The sequence below is a fragment of the Dipodomys merriami genome, unplaced genomic scaffold, assembly GCF_024711535.1.
Source record: "Dipodomys merriami isolate MVZ:Mamm:240054 unplaced genomic scaffold, mDipMer1.0.p SCAF_24, whole genome shotgun sequence".
In the NCBI taxonomy this organism is placed as follows: domain Eukaryota; kingdom Metazoa; phylum Chordata; class Mammalia; order Rodentia; family Heteromyidae; genus Dipodomys; species Dipodomys merriami.
Window position 1 is genome coordinate 19848510 of NW_027203826.1, and position 21152 is coordinate 19869661.

General features: G+C 38.4%; 1 protein-coding gene across 8 annotated transcripts in view; it reads right to left on the bottom strand.

Annotated features, from left to right (window-relative positions):
- Cep350 (centrosomal protein 350) overlaps nucleotides 1-21152 on the bottom strand; it is a 138486-nt gene that overhangs the window by 4092 nt on the left and 113242 nt on the right. For all 8 annotated transcript variants that reach the window (XM_070034334.1, XM_070034335.1, XM_070034337.1 and 5 more), the window contains 7 exons: nucleotides 19841-19985; nucleotides 14883-15043; nucleotides 12270-12406; nucleotides 8441-8523; nucleotides 5444-7431; nucleotides 4196-4603; nucleotides 3958-4104 (listed from right to left, as the gene is read on the bottom strand). In XM_070034334.1, the coding sequence (XP_069890435.1) occupies nucleotides 3958-4104; nucleotides 4196-4603; nucleotides 5444-7431; nucleotides 8441-8523; nucleotides 12270-12406; nucleotides 14883-15043; nucleotides 19841-19985 (3069 nt within the window). The remainder of the gene's footprint in view (nucleotides 1-3957; nucleotides 4105-4195; nucleotides 4604-5443; nucleotides 7432-8440; nucleotides 8524-12269; nucleotides 12407-14882; nucleotides 15044-19840; nucleotides 19986-21152) is intronic.

The window sequence follows — 21152 nt, forward strand, 5'->3', positions numbered from 1 at the left end:
ATGCATGAGGCCCTGGGTTCAATTCCTCAGCACCACGTAAGCAGAAAAAGCCAGAAGTGGGGCTGTGGCTCTAGTGGTACAGCACTAGCCTTGAGCTGAAGAGCTGAGGGATAGCGCCCAGGCCCAGAGTTCAAGCCCCATAACCAACCGACCAAAAATAAAAAAAGTAAAACCCATTAACAAATCTGAAAAGGAAAATCACTTTCAGAGTTCTCTATATTGAAGAATTTATATCAGCTAACCTTAAGCTGGCAAAACTACTAAAGACAACATAAACCTCTGAACCAGAAAAATCCCATGTCATACAATCCCATTCAATTCTATGTCATGTGAGAAATGTATATTCCTTTGTCTAGGAGAATTTATTTTGAAATATCAAGACCTGAATATGTTATATTAAAAAAATTAATGAAAATTTCAGAATGAGAAACATTGTAATCTATCACCCTTAAAGGCAGTCTGAGTACTGCTGTATGTTAAGTATCTAGTATTTTATTCATTACTAATACAACTTGTTTTGTTACTCTTAAAGGTACTTCCATTAAGAAAACAATGTTCAGTTGGGAATGTGGCTCAGTGGTAGAGTGCTTGCCTTGCTGCATGAAGCGCTGCGTTCGATTCCTCAGTACCACATAAACAAAAAAACTGGAAGTGGCGCTGTGGCTCAAGTGGTAGAGCACTGGCCTTGAGCAAATGAAGCTCATGGACAGTGCCCAGATCCTGAATTCAAGCCCCAGGACTGGCCAAAAAAAAAAAGAAAGAAAGAAAACGTTCTTGGCCAAATGTTGGTGGCTCCTCTAGACATCAGGAGGATCACTTTGAAACCAGCCTGGGGACAAAGTTCCTGAGACCTCATCTCAACCAACAATTGGATGCAGTAATGTGTGCCTGTCATCCCAGCTACATAAAAGGGTAAGAACAGGAAGATCATGGTTCCAGGCCAGCCTAGGCAAAAAAGTTTTTGAGGACACTGTCAACAGAAAACTCTGTGTATGGTGGCACACACCAGTGGTAATTGTAAGAAGATTGCAGTCCTGGAAGTCCTCAACCAAAAGTGAGAACCTATCTCAAAACAACCAGAGCAAAAAGAGTTGGAGGCTGGCTTAAGAAACAGAGGACCTGCTTAGCAAGAACAAAGCCCTGAGTTCAAGTCCCAGTATCACCAAAAGTAAACAGACAAATAAAACAATACAAGACAACCAGTGTTCCAGAATCAACTGAGAAGATTCTCAAACTACCATTGTGTTTCAGATTCTACCACTCCTGGTCTATAGAAGGCACACAACTGCATTCAAAGACTGTGGAGGGATGGAAGGAACAGAATATGCAGGTGTTTTCAAAATAAACTTTTTTTTTTTGGTTCCGGTCATGGGGCCTGAACTCTGGGCCTGGGCGCTGTCCCTCAGCTCTTCAGCTCAAGGCTAGCGCTCTACCACTTGAACCACAGTGCCACTTCCTGCTTTTTTCTTTTTGCATATGTGATACTGAGGAATCGAACCCAGGGCCTCATGCATGCAAGGCAAGCGCTCTACCATTGAGCCACTTTCCCAGCCCCAAAATAAACTTTTTTAAACCAGAGACTGGCAAACTTTTTTGTAGAGGATCAGCTTATAAATATTTCATGTTTTGTGGGTCAACTGGTCATTGTTGTAACTATTCTACTTTAGTAGCAGGAAAGCAACCATAGATAATACATTAATAAGTGGGTATGGCTGTGGTCTAACAAAATATTATTTATAAAAAATATGATGAATTGGATTTGGCCAATGGACCATAGCTGGCCAATCCCCGAGGGTAAGCACATATACGTCATAACTAACTACTGGTGTTGTCAGCATAATTTTAAAAAAAGCTTTCTATGATCAAACAACTTCTGGAAATGTCTAAAACTTTGCTTTCCAAGAATAGTCATGAGCCAGCTGCAGTAGCTCATGTATGTTATTCCAGTTACTCAGGAGACAAAGACTGGAAGGATCAAAGTTCCGGGTCAACTCAACAAGTAAGCTGGGTCTGGTGGTGAATACCTATAATACTAATTACCACACATGTATAAACAGGAGGATTACAGCCTCTAGCTAGACCTGAGAAAAATTAGAGGCCTTATTTGGAAAATAACTAAAGTAAAAAAGATAGGATAAGGCTCAAGTGGTAGAATGCTTGCCAGCTTTTCAGGGCCCTGGATTCAAAACCCAATAGGACTGAAGGGAGGGGGGGAGAGGAAGAATGGCTCTGGGAGCAGCTAATAGGCTTAAAAGCTTGTTACAAATGAAGAATTCCGGGTCCCATCCAAGACCTACAGAGTAAGCATCTTAATTTTAACAAGATCTCCATAAAATTTATATGCAAATCGAAGTTTGAGAAAGTACTGCTTTGGAAATAAAATTTATAGCTGGGTGTGGTGGTTCATGCCTATAATTCAAGCATTCTGGAGGCAAGGCCAAAGGAGGCCAGCCTATACTACATAGTAAGAGCTGTAAATAAACCAACCAACACATTTGCTGTGTTTAGGCAATATGAATAAGCAGACAGACTACCATGAACGTGACTTCAAGCTGTGCAATGCTTGTAGTTTCTAGGCTTTTAATCTTTTCAAAATCTTAACAAAATATTTTCATATTCGTATTTATAATCCTATAAATATTTTATAAATATAATATGTATGTATATATTTTTATGCATATAAAGGTATATATTTTCAGTTTTTTGTCAGTCATGGGGCTTGAACTCAGTGCTGGGTACTGACTGTCCCTGAGTTCTTTTTGTTTGGGGGGGGGTCTGGTCGTGGGGCCTGAACTCTGGGCCTGCGCACTGTCCCTCAGCTCTTCAGCTCAGGGCTAGCACTCTACCACTTGAGCCACAGTGCCACTTCCGGCTTTTTTCTTTTTGTTTATGTGGTGCTGAGGAATCGAACCTAGGGCCTTGAGCATGCAAGGCAAGCACTCTACCACTGAGCCACCTTCCCAGCCCCCCTGAGTTCTTTTTGTTCAAGGCTAGTGCTCTACCACTTTGAGCCTCAGTTCTTCTTCCAGTTTTTTGGTGTTTCATTGGAGATAAAGAGTCTCACAGACTTTCTTGTTCATGCTAGATTTGAACCACCATCCTCAGATCTCTCCTCCTGAGTAGCAAGGATTACAAGTGTGAGCCACTAGCACCCAAGCCGTGTGTGTGTGTGTGTGTGTGTGTGTGTGTGTGTGTGTGTGTGTGTGTGTGTGTGTGTGTGTGTGTGTGTGTGTGTGTGTGTGTGTGTGTGTGTGTGTGTGTGTGTGTGTGTGTGTGTGTGTGTGTGTGTGTGTGTGTGTGTGTGTGTGTGTGTGTGTCACATTACCAATATGAAATTTCCAAAGTCCAGAGCTAGCATGCTAAAAAGACATATGCAACATGTTTCATGTGTACTTGTAGAATATTATACCTGTCTCTGAGTTAAAACATAACAAAACCTCACCTAAAACACATTAAGCTGCAATAATTTATCATTTTTTTGTGTGTGCCAGTCCTGGGGCTTGAACTCAAGGGTCTGGGCCCTGTCTCTGAACTTTTATGCTTAAGACTAGCATGATTTACCACAACTCCACTTCCAGCTTTTTGTTCGTTAACTAGAGATAGAAGTCTTACCCAGGCTGGCTGAATAGCTAGGATTACAAGTGTGAGCCACTAGCGTTCAGCTGCAATAACTTATCTTGCTGAGTATTTTGTTGTTTTCCTTAAATATCATATACATGGTAGCTAGACATGAGTGTGAAGTGTACATAAACTTGAGATTCAGAGTTCCCTTTCACCTCATCTCTCTATTGTTCATGTGATCAATATATCAAGTACATACTTACTGAATACCCACTATGGGACAGACTCTGAGACCATAAAGGTGAATAATACAGAAGAGTACTTGCTTTTATGACATTTTTAGGTAGATGGAAATGAACCGGAAGTTAAAAAAATGATTGAAGATATGCAACTTACCTTGATTTCATCAAGGTTATTTGGATTTTTCACCCGTCGGAAGTAACTAGAGTTTATTCTACATGGCTTCATCCAGATAGGTTGATTCAAATTGGGGTCCTCAGCAAATATTTCCTCAAAAATCTCTTTTGTTAAATCAAAAACCGCCTTGATAAAAAAAATAAAATGGTTGAGAATCCGAATTTCAGAAAGTGGGCAAGCAGCTTACCAGGTAAAATCATCCTTTTATGTTACATACCTGTCTGTAGACTCTTTTACTAGTGCTTTCTATATCGAGACCTTTACTGGCACAGCCAAGCAGTTTTGTAGGAATACTGATGCTATGAAGGTCACGGCCTAATTCTTTCCATTTCCAAAGTTCTTCTGCTGCATTATGAACAAGAATTTCTACTTCCTCTGAAGTATGTGGGACTGCCAATAATGTCTCAGTTGGCTTTTGGGGTGCTCTTTTAGATTCTGCCATGAGAGGTACAATTGTTTCTTCAGCTTTATTTTTCTGAATCCGGTGAGAAGAACTCAAACCAAAATCTTCCTCAAACCAATCTTGATCATCTCCTAATGTGCTCAGGAACTCCCGGCTGATCTCTAGTTCAGCAAGTCTTTTAGCAAGCTCTTCCTGCCCACTGGCACCAAACACTGGGCTTTCCTATAGAAATAAAACCATTCAAATGGGGCTATTTAGTGATCACACATTACTCAACAGTTTTGTTGTTGTTGTTGTTGTTTAAGAAAAAGTATAGGTATTTATATATTAACCTATAAATAAGCAAAATTAAAACAATATGTGGGTAATAATAAGAAAAACTTATCCTGTTCTTACTATTCTGCTTACCAGAATAGGCCTATCATTCAATTTTTATAATAAAATGTTTATTGATTAGTTTTTTTCATTATTTTGTATCATCACTCCATTTTAGAATTGTCTCTGGGAAATGAAAGTTCTCACCTTTGGTGGTTAGCTGGCTCAAGTTACTCAAAATCATTACTTTGCTCAACTGTCTATGGGTAACCTAAGTAAGGTGATGGTCTGAGAATATGTCATAGTGGATATACTTGTTTTATCAGAACATCACAACTGGTGATCTCTTTAGGGCAGCTATGACTGGGCAGATAAACGAACAATTAAATTCACAGGCAAAAAAGAACTAGTTTGAGAATCACTGGGAACTTCCACAGAATGAAATTTTCAGTGAATCTAGAAAGGGGTCAAATCTGTGAACAGCAGACAAGGGTGTCAACCAATCACTTAAAAGTTTCAGTTCCCATAAACTTGACAGTGTTTATGACAACCTTACAGTGGCTACTCATGACATAACAGAGAACAATTACACTTAACATAGAAATATAGCTACAAGGTCTATAAAACCTAGCATACTGATCTTACCTAGTAACACATACATACATCCTACCTACCTACCTACCAGGAGTCATAGAACTAAAACGTAAAGGTAAGGTAAATACTTTGTTTTCTAGATGAAATACTTACAGGTCTCGTACACATATCAGGAGAGGAAATCTCTTCTTTTTCATCTTCTAATTCAGACCTTAAAAAGCAACTTGGAATACTGGATGATTGTTCCTCAAGATTTTGAGATGGGTCCTGGGGTAGTACTTTGTTTTGATCATCATCAAGGAACTCCTGATTGCTAAGTTGGATTTTCTCATTCCTAGTTTTCTTGATTTGTTGTAGTTGACTAACTGTATCCTTCACAAAGACTTTTAGTAAACAGTCTGTCAGTAAGCTGACTGTTTCTGTTTGTTGCTTTGACTTTTTTTCCTCACTCAGTGATGACCTCAGTTGGGATTCTAGTTGTTCTTTTTCTCTTGTTAAAAGATCCAGAAGTGGGGTAGAAGGCTTTTCCAAAACTTCAGAATACAGATTTTCTTCTTTTTCTGTAAGTTGCTGTGGTTTTATCAATTCTTCAGAAAAGGTATTGTCTAAAGTATCCTCTTCTGCAGCAATGGAGACCTTTTCTATGGCACTAGAAACAAGGTCTTTGTTTTCTTTTGAAGAAATCAGTGAATCTGCTGAGGATTGTTTGTGAACATGGGCTTCAATGATTCCAGAAATGTCCTGCACATTGTCTGTTTCTGTTTTAAGGCTTCTATCTCTGTCCACTGAGGCTTCTCCATCATACATACCAGGTAGAGATTTCTCACAAAAATACTCAACTGCATCTTTTTCACTATCTTTTAGAATTTCAACATATTTTTGTTCTTCATTATAAAAGTGATATTGTTCTTCTGAATAAGAGTCTTCATCTTCATTTATTTCTATATACTCATCAAAATTTTCAGCAATTCGAGATATTTTTTGAGGAGGAGCAAAAATACCATGCTTCTCTTTACACACAAAATACACAATGCCATCATATGTTCCATTGTTATTTCCTTCAGGTTTATCTAACTCCACTCCAGCCCAAAATCCTTTAGCAAAACTAGTTTCACCTTTGAATCGAAGAGTTCCTGGCTGAACATTGCCAATCAATACCCTATCACCAATGTGGAAATCAAGTAACTCATCTGCAACACGAACTGCAGCCAAGGAAAGAGATGCAGTAACTCCCTGTTCATGTTCCACATCACTGCGCTCCTTATTTTTCATCAGCTCAGTAGGAGACTTGAGTTCCAACAGCCTTTCAGAATGGACATTGCTGTGAATGGAAAGGCTCTTCTCACTTAAGCACTCACTGATTTCATCATCACTACCAAACCCAGTGGCTCTGCTCCTAGAGCTCCTACTTGACCCTGACTTATCTCTGCAAGTCAGAGAGTCCTTCCTAAGAGATAACAAAGCTGACACTGCAGGATCATCTTTATACAATTCAGCTGAAATTTCTTTCTTGAAAGAAGACACTTCAAAATCTTCAGAGTCTGACAATGCTTTAGGAACAAAGAGATGTTCTGACAAGGATGAGTTCCTTTCCTTTTCATTCTTTTGTTCAGGAGTGTCTTTTCCTGACTGGTTGTCTTGACTATGATCCTTATCTTTATCTGACTGTCTATCTTTCAAAATTTCTTCTTTCCTTTGAAGACTGTCAAAGGCTAATCTAACCAACTCATTTGGACCATTTACAGAATCTGAGAGATCTTTTCTGGAAAGAATTTCAGAAGAGTCTCCTGGTTTCATATCAAGCTTTAGTAGGACATCAGATTTCCCAGAATGTTTAGAATAGGTATCTTCAATTTCACTCTTCTCCAATTTTGTATATTCTTCTTGAATTTCTGATTTTTGAGCGGATTCTTCAACTGTAGCATCTGACATACCAAGAATTCTACTAGGGACACTTAATTCCTTGTGGAAAGGATGAGAAGGTGCATTTTCTAGAGAATCTCCAGATTCTGCGCGGGGACTCCTTGATGATGTATGAACTGAATATGAAGTCTGCAAATGTTCCTCTGTTAAATTGTCCAACTCAATCATTCTCTTTGCGTATGCAGACAAAGACTTTTCTGATACTGATCTGTCAGAACCTGACAATGAAACATCAAAGAAATTAAAAAATAACCCTATCAAAATTATTTAATCACAATCTTTCAATTCTAGGAGTCAAATTTAAATGAAGGCGAAACCACAGTGAAGATAAATATGACTATTTGGATACCATGTATTAAGTTTTTTCTTTTAAGAAAGTATACTGTACTGATAAAAACAGAACATTAAAAAATTTAACCTTTGGAATAATTTCTTCAGTGTTGTATTTATTTGTAAAGTGAATAAAAATGGAGTTAAGTTTATGGTCCCATTTTTTGTATGATCATTCATAAGTCATGGAAAAACAGAACTGCATGAAGAATTTTTAAATATATTCTTCAAATAGAAACTCAAGAGAGAGGGACCAAAATTTTTCTACTTATTTTTTTAAATGAGTAAATTTTTTCTGGAGATTTCAGCTAATTCTGGAGTGTAAGAAGAAATAACTCATTAACTATTTCTGCAAGTCTAACACTTTAAAAGCTGAGACCGCAAATTAGGAAGCATAATATAATGTACTGCTAAATCAAGAATTAAGTTTTGAATTATAATCTCTAAGTAGGCTTTTGTGTTTCAGTTTTATTTGCTCATTGAATTACATCTTACTTTTAATAGTTCCTATTTCTGAATTTAATAAAAAGTACATATAATCTTGTATCATATAATCAGATATAAAACCTGGCTAAGGAAGAATTCAGAGATACACTAAGCCATTTAGTTTTTTATCATAAATTTAGAACAATAAAGACACTAAAAAAAAAGGAACTGGGTTGAGTACTATAACTTGAGAGGCTGAGATGGGAAAATCATCTGAATCTAGGGGTCTGAGACCAGACTGGGCAACATAATAAGACCCCATCAAAGAAATAAAGTAAAACAAACATGACTTGAAATGTTAACTAAGAGATTTATTTTTCCAATTAAAAAGTTTTAGAAGTAAAATTCTGTAGGACTCATCCAAATCTTCAAACTTTGTAAATACAACTTAATTTTTTCCTAATTACATACCAACATGTTCAGCAATAGATTCTAAGGATCCTCTAGAGCGTTCTGATTCAGTTAGGGACTTCCAGTTTTTTACTGTTTCAGATCTGAAGTGGAAAAATTGGGCAGAAATAAATACGACAATAAATGGCAACAAAAAAGACATTTTTAGATAACTACATCTTCTTCCACACAGAAGGTATTTAATCTGTTAGCAGTTTCATCAGGTCTATTTCCAGCCTTCATCATTTTCTGTTTAGGTGATCTTTCTTCTTCTTCCTCTTCTTTTTAATTTTGGTCAGTGGTGGGGGCTTGAACTCTAGGCCTGGGCGCTGTCCCTCAGCTCTTCAGCTCAAGGCTAGAGCTCTACCACTTGAGCCACAGCACCACTTGTAGCTTTTTCTGCTTATGTGGTACTGAAGAATCGAACCCAGGGCCTCATGTATGGAAGGCAAGCATTATTATCACTGAGCTACCTTCCCAGCCCCCTTCCTCTTTAAAAAAAAATTTTTTTTTTTTTGGTGTCAGTTCTGGGGCTTAAATCAAGACCTTGGCACTGTCCCTGAGCTTTTTTGTTAAGGCTAGTGCTCTGCCACTTGAGTCACAGCTCCACTTCCAACTTTTGGTGGTTAACTGGAGATACAATTGGCTATCTATTAATCTATATTCACAGCCATCATAACTATAACTACTTTTCCTCCTGTCTACAGTGAGTAAAAGGTACGCCTGTCACTTGTTCATAGTAATTGCTCAAAGTCTCATGAATGGTACGCACATGTGCTTGGTCCTGGGGCTTGAATTCAGGGCCTAGATACTGTCCCTGAGCTTCTTTAGCTCAAGGCTAGTACTCTACCTCTTGAGCCACGGCGCTACTTATAGCTTTTTGGTGCTTAATTGGTTGGTTAAAAGCCTCATAGATTTTGCTCCAGCTGACTTCAAACCTCAATCCTCAGAGGTCTTAGCCTCCTGAGTAGGTAGGATCATAGGCATAAGCCACCAGCACCTGGTATCTTTTCTACAATCTTAAGCCTTCTGTGTAGATTGATTATTCATTGCTTAGCTTAACCTTCGAAAACACAAACCTCAAAAATTTCCCTCTCCCTTTATCCATCTATTCATCCTTCCTTCCTTCCTTCCTTCCCACACATATGAACACACACATCTACCCAGTATTTCTAACCCTTGAACTTTCCTGGACAACTATACTCAAAGATGACACATGTGCTTTTGGTTTAATTGGTTCGTGACCTAATCATTTACCCAGAAGAAATCTGTAAGTCATTCCAGATTTCTCTGCCTTCCAATCTAGCACTTTATAACTAGATAAGACTATTTTTTAAAATATTCCTAAAATGTACCTTCTATTTTCTACTTTTATTGCTGCAGCGTATTTGAAACCTGACTTATACCACTTTTCTTTTGGCTTCTCAGCTTACTCTTTTTAATCTTTCCTCCATATTATGGTGAGAAACACATAAATACAACCCTGTCACTCTTGGGTTAAAATATTTTCCTCTCCCCCTTTTCTCTTTCCCGCCTTCCCTCCCTCTCTTCTTTCCCTTCCTTTCTTCTTCTCTTTTCTCTCTCTCTCTCTTTTTTTGTGCTAAGTATTCAGCCCAGGGCTTCATTCCTGTCACTGAGCACTATCCCCAGCCTCTATTTAAAATTTTTCAATAGCTAAAACAAAAAACAAAAAACTATAAGCTGAGTGCTGGCTGTAATCCTATCTACTCAGGAAGCTCAGATATGAGGATTGAGGTTCAAAGCCAGCCCAGACAATAAAGTCCATGAGTCTCTTATCTTCTATTAACCACCAGGAAACCAGAAGTGGCTCTGTGGCTCAAGTGGAAGAGCGCTAGCCTTGAGCTAAAGAGCTCAGGGACAGCACCCAGGCCCAGAATTCAAATCCTACAACACACACACACACACACACACACACACACACACACACACACACACACACACACACACACACACACACACACACACACACACACACACACACACACACACACACACACACACCATTGAATTGTACACTATGCAGACACACACCCATAAATCCATTGAATTGTACACTATGCAGAAGTTAAAACAAAAACAGTGTATACTCTATGATGAAAAAGTTTATAGGTAACAAAAATACCAATAAAATGTAAGAAAAAAAGCAGGAAATACAACTAATTGTTGATATTTGGTATTTTGGGAATAGTTTGGTATGATACCATTTAAACTTTTTTCAAAAAATTGCTTTCCTAGATATATTATTTACTTATTTATTTTTGGTTGGTTGTGGGTCTTGAACTCTGGGCCTGGGCACTGTCCCTCAGCTTCTTCAAGGCGAGCGCCACTTCCAGTTTTCTGGTAGTTAATTGGAGATAAGAGTCTCACAGACTTTCTTGCCCCAGCTGGCTTTGAACTGCAATTCTCAGATCTCAGCCTCCTAAGTAGCTAGGATTGAGTACAGGCACCTGACCCTGAGCAATATTTGCTCAAGGTTAGTGTTCTACCACTTTGAGCCACAGCATCACTTCCCATTTTTGAGTAGTTTATTAGAGATGAGTGTCTCATGGACTTTCCTGCCCAAGCTGGCTTCAAACCATGATTCTCAGATCTCAGCCTCCTGAGTACCTAGGATTAAAGGCATGAACCACTGGCACCTGGCTTCGTAGATATTTTAATAACAAAAATAATAGTAGTTAATACATAATACTTACTGTATTCTATGTTAGCAATATTCTAAGTTAACATTTTTAAGAAGTACATTAACTCTTTATGAAGTATATTAATTATTAATGCCTTTTTAATAAGGATTTGTATCTTACTTTTTTCTTAATGAATCCATTACCTAACAGTATTTTTTTTTTTTATTTGCTTACTGGTGGCAACTGTAATAGAACTGTAATTTACTGCTTTTTCTATTTTATAAATAAAAAGTTTTCAATGTATTATGAATATAAATAAATTATGCTAAACATATGCATGCAAACAGATGTTTGGGTACCCCATATTTATCAAGTTTATGTTCCAGAAGTAGTACTGTAGGGCCAAAAGTTAGATTGTTTTTTTTCCTTTTTTCCGGTCCTGGGGCTTGACCTTAGGGCTTGGGCAGTGTCTTGAGTTTGGTTGTGCTCAAGGCTAGCACTCTACCACTTGAGCCACAGCACCACTTCTGGCTTTTTCTGAGTGGTTTATTAGAGTCTCATAAACTTTTCTGCCTGGGCTAGCTTCAAACTGCAATCCTCAGATCTCAGCCTCCTGAGTAGCTAGGATTACAGGTTCAGCCACAAGCACCCAGCCCTGATTTTTTTTTTTTTTGGGGGGGGGGTCCGGTCGTGGGGCCTGAACTCTGGACTTGGGCGCTGTCCCTCAGCTCTTCAGCTCAAGGCTAGCGCTCTACCACTTGAGCCACAGCACCACTTCTGGCTTTTTTCTTTTTGCTTATGTGGTTCTGAGGAATCGAACCCAGGGCCTCAGGCATGCAAGGCAAGTGCTCTACCACTGAGACACCTTCCCCGCCCCCTGGCCCTGATTTTTTTAACTAATAAAAACTGCCAAACTATTTTTCAAAAGAATTACACCAACTTATGACATTACTACTAGTAATGACAGACCATACTATTTTCATTGCATCCATTAGACTTCAAGATTAAAAACATGTGTTTAAAATCTGTGCTTTACTATTAACTTACTTTGCATTTGTCATACCCAACACTTTTACTGAGTAAAACTGAAACTATGAAACAATTTCATTTCTATCATTTCAATTACTTAAAAAGTAAGTTCCACTGAAAATCTTTCCTTATTCTTTCTCAAACAAGGCAGAATATTGTAAATTATCAAAAATTCCTACCTGTGTAGTGGAAGAGGCTTGATCTTAGGTTTATCAGAAGATGAAGAGAGAGTTTTAATTTGCGGTTTGGCTGTTGGTGATGTTTCCAAATCTCGGCTAAGCTCAGCTTCAGTTTTCTTAATGAATTCATCATATGACTAGGTTTAGAAAAATCAGAGGAGTTACTATACAAAAGTTCAAAAATATTTTAAATTATAAATAGTAATTAATTTTTAATAGCATAGTTATTGGTCATTGATACCTGTAATCGTAGCTACTCAGGAGACAGATCTGAGAATCATGGATTGAAGCTAGCCTGGGGAAGGAAAGTCCCTGAGACTCTTATCTCCAATTAAGCACAAAAAAACAGGAAGTAGTAGAGCTGTGGCTCAAGTAATACAGTTCTAGCCTTAAGGGGAAAAAAAAGCCCAGGGATAGCGCCCCGACTCTGAGTCCTAACCTCAAGTCTGGTGTACATACACATAACCAGTAAAAATAGACAATATAAAAATCTCCCTCCTGGCACACCCTTGAAGGCTCCAGCAATGAAAAAAAAAAGTTGCAATCTAATAGTTTAATACTTGTGAAACAATAATTCATTCCCAGTAAAAATAGCACTTATATTACTGTTCTCTAAAGGGTATATTATTAATTTCATAGTACTTTTAAGAAGTTTAGTCATTGGCTCTGAGTTTCATTTACAGTATGTTTCTTAACAAATTCTGAAAAGGGAAAGGGGCTGTTTAGGAATATAACGGTTGGGAATTGCCAAAAAATGTTTACTGGTTAATGCTGATTCTACAAACAAAGCTTCAGTAATTTATAAAAATATATTGTTACAATTTATAAAAAATTAGCTTTGCTAATTTTTTTATTTTCTGAGTTGAAGTTGGTGGCTTCTTAACTCTTTGGTAAATAGCCATTTGTTTAGCACTGTATACTCAGCATCTATGCACAATGTCTATCCTAGACTGCCAATAAATTTGAATAAACATGGGAAGATGACTGTCAAATGCTGTAAGTCCCTGGAATCTGGGTTAAAACCCTTTTATACAATCCTTTTTTGGGCGGAGGCCTGTACTAGGTTTCAACTCATGGCTTCATACTTGCTATGTGAGCCATACATCCAGTCTCTTTTCATGAAAGTGATTTTTTTTTTTTTTTTGCCAGTCCATAGGGCTTGAACTCAGGGACTGGGCACTGTTCCTGAGCTTCTTTTGCTCAAGGTTTGCACTCTACTCCTTGAGCCACAGTGCCACTTCCAGCTTTTTCTGTGGTACTGAGGAATTGAACCCAGGGTTTCATGCCTGATAGACAAGCACTCTACCACTGAGCCACATTCCCAGTCCTACAGAAGTGATTTTTAAGGTACAGTATTTCTTATTTTATGCCTGAGGCCAGCCTGAGCTTCCAGTCTCCTACTTATGTTTCCTCACATTATCATGTTTAAATCACTGTTCAATCTGATACTTTCCTACCCTTAATTTTTTGAAAATATGGTTCCTCAAAAGCAAAGTAAAAGTTAGTATGTTTAATTGAAGTAATAATAATACTGAATATTATGCATCTTGAACACTCAATTTTTCCTTAGTTGGCAATCTTCTTTATACAGAGAAACTCTCCAATGTACAACCAGAGCCCAGTCCCCTCAATATTTTAATACTTATGGGTTTTTTGTGTCTCCCCCCCCCCCCCCCCCCCCGGTCGTGGGGCTTGAACTCTGGGCCTGAGCTACAGCGCCACTTCTGGTTTTCTGGTGGTTTACTGGAGATAAGAGTCTCATGGACTTTCCTGCCAGGCTGGCTTTGAACCATGATCCTCAGATCTCAGCCTCCTGAGTAGCTAGGATTACAGGCGTGAGCCACCGGCGCCAGGCAATACTTATATTTTAAGCTGACCCTCACTTAGACACTTAGGTATCTTTAGTTTCTTTTTTTTTTTTTTTTTTTTTAAAGAGGATAGAGTGTGACACCACTAATAATTTTTTTTTTTTTTTTTTTTGGTCAGTTGTGGGCCTGGGCGCAGTCCCTCAGCTCTTCAGCTCAAGGCTAGCACTCTACCACTTGAGTGTCAGCTCCACTTCCGGCTTTATCTGCTTACATGGTGCTAAGGAATTGAACCCAGGGCCTCATGCATACAAGGCAAGCACTCTACCACTGAGCCACCTTCCCAGCCCCACCACTAATAATTTAAAACTTAAAAACAATACAAAACAACCCTGAGGCTGTAATCCTAACTACTCTGTAGGTTGAGATCTGAAGATTGAAGTTCAAAGCCAGCTCTGGAAAGAAAATCTGTGAGTCTCATCTCTAATTAACCACCAGAAAACTGGAGTGGAGCTGTGCCTTAAAGTGGTAGAGCACTAGCCTTGAGCAAAGAAGCTCAGAGACAGTGCTAAGCTCTGAGTTCAAGCTCCAGAACTGGCAAGAGACAAAAATTACAACAATTAAAAATTTTTTTAAAAAATACTGGGAATTGAACTCAGGGGTTCCTATTTATAGACACGTGCTTTATCACTTGAGCCATGTCCCTTGTCTGAAAAAACTCAATTTGTTGCTTTACTAACATTAAAAACATTTTGGACGCCACAGATTGATTAGCTTTGATATTAACTACTTTTGCCCTATGTCTGACCTCTAATTGTTTGAGCAGACTGGCTTCTTGGGCTTTTAGTCTTTCCTTTTGTCTTTTCTTCTGTTCCTTCTTCAACTGGTCCACAACTGATTTTCTTTTCCGCAGCTCATCCTTCAGAGCTCTGATTCTACCTTCAATGTCACTTTGGTCAGATGTAGTTTCTAAAAGACAGAAAAAAATTTATTTAATTAAAGAATAAAATTAACTCTATTAATGTAAAACTGTAATATTTCACTTAAATCAATACTTGAAATTGGAGAGTTTGAGCTTCTGAAAAAAATATTCTGAAATGTATCCTTTCTTTTCCATAAATCCTTCTTTTCTTCCCTGGTTTTGTTTTTTACTACCTCTCCTCTCTCTTCTCTTTTCTCCCCATCTCCTCTCTCCTCTCTTTTCTCCCCTCTCTCTGTTCTTTCCTCCCCGCCCCCTCTTTTTTTCTTTCCAGTACAGGAGCTTGAACTCTGGGTCTGGGCACTGTTCCTAAACTTCCTGCTGGAGGCTGGCCCTCTACCACTTGAGCCACAGCTCACCTCTGCTTTTTTTGTTTGTTTGTTTGGTCATGGGGCTTGAACTCTGGGCCTGGGCACTATCCCTCAGCTCTTCAGCTCAAGGTGAGCACTCTACCACTTGAGCCACAGCACCACTTCTGGTTTTCTGAATGGTTTATTGGAGATGAGTCTCACAGACTTTCCTGCCTGGGCTGGCTTTGAACTGCGATTCTCATATCTCAGCCTCCTGAGTAGCTAGGATTACAGGCATGAGCCACTGATGCCCAGAAACCTCTGGCTTTTAGTTAGTTAATAGGAGATAAGAATCTCATGAACTTTCTTGGCTCAGCTGGCTTCAAATTGCAATTTTCAGATCCCAGCCTCTGAGTAGCTAGGATCATAGATAGGCATGAGCCACTAGAACCCAGCCCAATCAATTAAAAAAAAATTTACCCATTCAAATTGTAAATAAATCTTGAAATTTGCTTTAGCAATATATAGAAGTAAAGCTGAAAACTTTTAGGTTTGTGAAATTTGCGTATTGAGAAAGAATTATTTCTGGTGGCAAGATTCAACTACCCTTTCAGTTATTAATATATAGATAAATACTTTAAAGTCATTAAAATCAAACTAGAACTTTGTCATTTCAAATATACTGGAAGTTATTAGCTAACATCTTTATACCATATAAAAAAGAGACAAACTGATGGGTCCCTACAGTTCCTAATTATAATCCTAGCTACTCAAGGAGTATGAGATCTAGAAGATGGTTATTCAAAGCCAACCCAGGCAGAAAAAAAAAATCTGTGGGATTCCATCTCCATCACCTAGCAAAAAATGGGCTGGAGTCATGACTCAAATAGTAGAATATTAGCAAAGCAAGTACAAGGCCAAGAATACAAATCTTAGTACCGCCAAGAGAGAGAGAGAGAAATATATTGTGATACAATCTTTCTTTGAAAGCTTTTATAATACTTAAAATTATTGAAATAAAGCTGGTTAAATTTTGTTTTCTCAACAGCTTATACATAGATAAGATTGTGCAATGACAACATTATGAAAAATATTTCATGTGTCACACACATGCTATGGAAACAAAATAGGTATCACTTAAAATGGTTATTACACTATACATGGAAACTATAAAGCAAAAAGATAAGCTTCTGACATCTCCTACAATCACACACTGATATTATTTCCACATCCTAGGGTTGAGTGAGCTATTTACTAGCTCTACAGTAGAAATCTAAGGACTCAGATGTATAGTGCAATATTACATCATAAAAAATAAAACTAAAGCCCGGTGCCAGTGGCTCACACCTGTAATCCTAGCTACGCAGGAGGCTGAGATCTGAGGATCACGGTTCAAAGCCAGCCCAGGCAGGAAAGTCCGTGAGACTCTTATCTCCAGTAAACCACTAGAAAACCAGAAGTGGCACTGTGGCTCAAGCAGTAGAGCACTCGCCTTGAGCTGAAGAGCTGAGGGACAGCGCCCAAGCCCAGAGTTCAAGCCCCATGGCCGACTATATAAATAAATAAATAAGCAAATAAATAAAACTAGTTTTTTTTTAATCAGGAACTTTAAATTGCATAAGAATTAGTTAAAGAATTCATTTAAATGTAAAAAGTTTAAACTCAATTTAAAAGAGTGATCCAAATACTTCAGGATAGAATAAAGTGAGTTGCTGTCACTTCTATCACACTGCCTGAAGTTACTAGTAAGTCTTTTACCAATAGTACCACTATACTAAAGTTTATCATGGACTAAGTTTATTGTTTATTGATCAACACTCAAATGCAGTTAAAAAAAGAGACCAGGGGCTGGAAAGGTAGCTCATGCTTTGCATGCATGAGGCCATGGGTTCAATTCCTCAGCACCACATAAGCAGAAAAAGCTGGAAGTGGTGCTTTGGCTCAAGTGGTAGAGCTCTAGCCTTGGGCTGGAGAGCTGAGGGACAGTACCCAGGCCCAGAGTTCAGGCCCCACGACCACCAACACCAACAACAAAAAAGACCATTTTTAAACTCTGGACCTACTACTCAGGTGTGTGATCCAGAAAATTTTCTCAAATTGATGTAATTAAATAAGGTATGTAAAAAACAATGTGTGGCATAGTGCCTCGAATTTAATAAAAGCTAAAATAAATCAACTTAAGTGTTCATCATGGATGAATAGAATGGATAAAGAAAATGTGATATATACACAATGGAATACTACTCAGTCTAACACACAAAAAGGAAACGCTATCATTACCAAAAACATGGATGAGCCTAGAGGATATTATTGTTACGAAAAATAAGCCAGGCACAGAAACACAAGATCTCACTTATATGTTAAATGCAAAAAAAACAGTCACAGAAGCAACAAGTATAATGGTATAGTGGCTGGAATGGGGTTCAATCAGGGATTAGGGAAAAGATTCAAAGGATATACATTTTCAGTTAAGCAGGAAAAGATCAGTTCAGGATATCTACCATTATACTGTGGTAACTATAGTTTGGAACAATGTAAGAGAATATTTTAGATTTTCTTACAAGAATAATTATATGAGGTACTGTGCATGTTAAAGAGCTCAATTTAACATCTACAATATATAGATTTTTTTAAAAAAAATCACATTGTTGTACATAATATATAGACAGCTTCTGCCAAATAAAATTATCTGTATATTTTATTTAAAAACTAGTAATAATATTAGCACAAAACAAATATTTTATATAGCCATAGTTTAGTTTTTGGTGAAGTTGGTAAAGAAATCCATTTGCTTCTAAAACTTGAGCTGTTATCTTGTTAGATTTTGTAGAAGAAGCAAGGCTCTGGTGACTCACACCTGTAATCCCAGCTACTCAGGAAGCTGACAGCTGAGTATTGTGGTTCAAAGCCAGCCCTAGCAGCAAAGTCTGTGAGACTTTTCAGTACAACTAACCAGCAAAAATAAAAAAGTAGAGTTGTGGCTCAAGTGGTAGAGAATGAATCTTGAGCAAAAAAGCTCCAGGCCTTGAGTTCAAGCCTTAGTACTAGCACCAAATAATAATAATAATTCTATTTCCAAGAATCTATATAGTCAACACATTTAAAGATATTATACTATAAATCAGCCTTAGGAAAATAGTTAAATTATAATCTACCCTTTGAAATATTGCATATGGGGCTGGGAAGGTGGCTCAGTGGTAGAGCACTTGCCTTGCATGCCTGAGGCCCTGGGTTCGATTCCCCAGTACCACATAAGCAAAAAGAAAAAAAGCCGGAAGTGGCGCTGTGGCTCAAGTGGTAGAGCGCTAGCCTTGAGCTGAAGAGCTGTGGGACAGAGCCCAGGCCCAGAGTTCAGGCCCCATGACCAGACCCCGCCTCCCCCCCCAAAAAAAGAAATATTGCGTAGTTACACAAGGAGTAAAGGAGATCTATTAAGTATGGGCATAAGAAAATTCCCATGATCTACAGTGTTCAAACATGGTCAGGAGTATATTTCGGAGACAAAGACCAAAAAAGTAAAACAAAATAATACCAAACCACCACTATCAACAACAAAAACCAAACCAATTTTTCTTTTTTCCTTACTAAATGTCTACTCTGGAAACCATAACTGAGCTCAAAAAGCAATATACTTAACATGCCTATTAAAATAATCAATATAACAATATGCAATAAATGATTAATTTTTATATTTCAACTCAAACTCTGCACTGTCTCACTAGATATGCTTCAACAACTTCTTTGAATCCTTTCAGAGAAGAGGCTACCTTTCTTGTTTTAACTTTTTTATTGTTTTGGACACAAGGTTTCCCAGTGCAGCTCTGGATTACCTGGAACTCCCCATGTTAGCTCTAAGTAGCTAGCCTTGAATTTGTGATCCTCTGTCTCTGTCTCCTGAGTGTTAAAATCACAGGAGTGAAGCAGCTCATTAATTTCATAACACATGCATACATGCACACATGCACACACGTATACGCCATATAGAAAATGCTCCCTTAGTGTATCTTTTTTCTTTTGAATTGGTGCTATCTTACTTTTTTCTATTTTTCCTCATGGTTATCATTAATTCAAACAATAAATATTCAATACACATCTACTTCAGCACTGAGTTCCCATGAGGCCGGGGTGATTACAAATGTTAATAAAACACAGAGTCTTCTCGCTATAAGTTTACAGTCTAGAAGGGGGATCTGGGCAGTCTCTTTATAAATTCTGTTATGAACGGGCCTAAAGCAGACAAAGAAAAACCTAAACATGTTATTGAATAACCGTCCACTAATGAATAAAAACAAAATTTGTTTTTATAGAACTTTGTTTTATGGAATTAGAGATAAAATGATCAGTGAGGAATGAATAATTATATGGTTCAATGCCAACAAGAATAAAGCCTATACAAACGCTAAAAAAGATAATATATTAGTATATGGTTAGACAAGCTTATTAAAGATGAACCCAAATATAATACAAAGAAAAGCAATTCCTCTTCATGAGCCTTACCTGACTGTGTCATAGACAATGACTCATCTGACCAACTATAACAGTGTTGATGGGACTTTGCAGTCAGACGATGTTGTCCTCCAGTCCTATGACTTCCCTTGCTGGAGTCCTGCTTTGACACAGATGCACAGCTTTTGGGAGGTGACTGTTCAAACAGAAAAATCACCAAGTGGGAATTATTTTGTGATATAGTTGTGAAATTCTATTTAAAAACTGAGATTGGACAGCTGGAGCTGGGACTGAATTCAGAGGTTGAGTGGTTGCTTCTACGAACAAGGCCCAGCGTTCAATCTCAAATACATCTCTCTTCACTGAAAGACTAGCTAATTAAAATTATGCTGGGCACCTGCAGCTCATGCCTGTAATCTTAGCTACTCAGGTGGCTGAGATCTGAGGATCGCAGTTCAAAGCAGCATGAGTAGGAAATTCTATGAGACTCTTATCTCCAATTAACCACCAGAAAACCGGAAGTGGTGCTATAGGCTCAAGTGGTAGACCACTAACCTTGAGCTGAAGGCTGAGGGACAGCGCCCAAGCCCAGAGTTCAAGCCCCATGACCAATAACAACAACAAAAATTATTAAGTTTTAGCCAGGCACTGGTAGCTCCTGCCTGAAATCTTAGCTACTCAGGAGGCTAATATCTAAGGATTGCAGTTTAAAGCCAGCTGGGCAGAAAAATCCTTGAGACTCTTATCTCCAATTAACTACCAAAAAAGTCAGAAAATGAACCATGGCTTAAGTGGTAGAGTGTCAGCCTTGAGCAGAAAAGCTCAGGGAAAGACTCTGAGTCAAGCCCAGGACTGGTACCCACACAAAGACATTTATGAAGTTTTAAATAATTCTATGGAACAACAACAACAAAAGTTCATAAGTTCAATAAAGCATAGAAGTTCAATTTTCTTTCTTTTTGTTTTTTGGTCAATTGTGGGGCTTGAACTCTGGGCTTAGGTGCTGTCCCTGACTCTTCAGCTGAAGGCAAGCGCTCTACCGCTTGAGCCACAGCACCACTTCTGGTTTTCTAGTGCTTTATTGGAGATAAGAGTCTCATGGACTTTCCTGCCCGGGCTGGCTTTGAACCACGATCCTCAGATCTCAGCTTCCTGAGTAGCTAGGATTACAGGCGTGAGCCACCAGGACCAATATTAGCTTTTTTTATAAAAATGCTTTTTTTTTTTTTTTTTTTTTTGGTCGGCCGTGGGGCTGGAACTCTGGGCCTGGGCGCTGTCCCTCAGCTCTTCAGCTCAAGGCCAGCACTCTACCACTTGAGCTACAGCGCCACTTCCGGTTTTCTGATGGTTTATTGGAGATAGG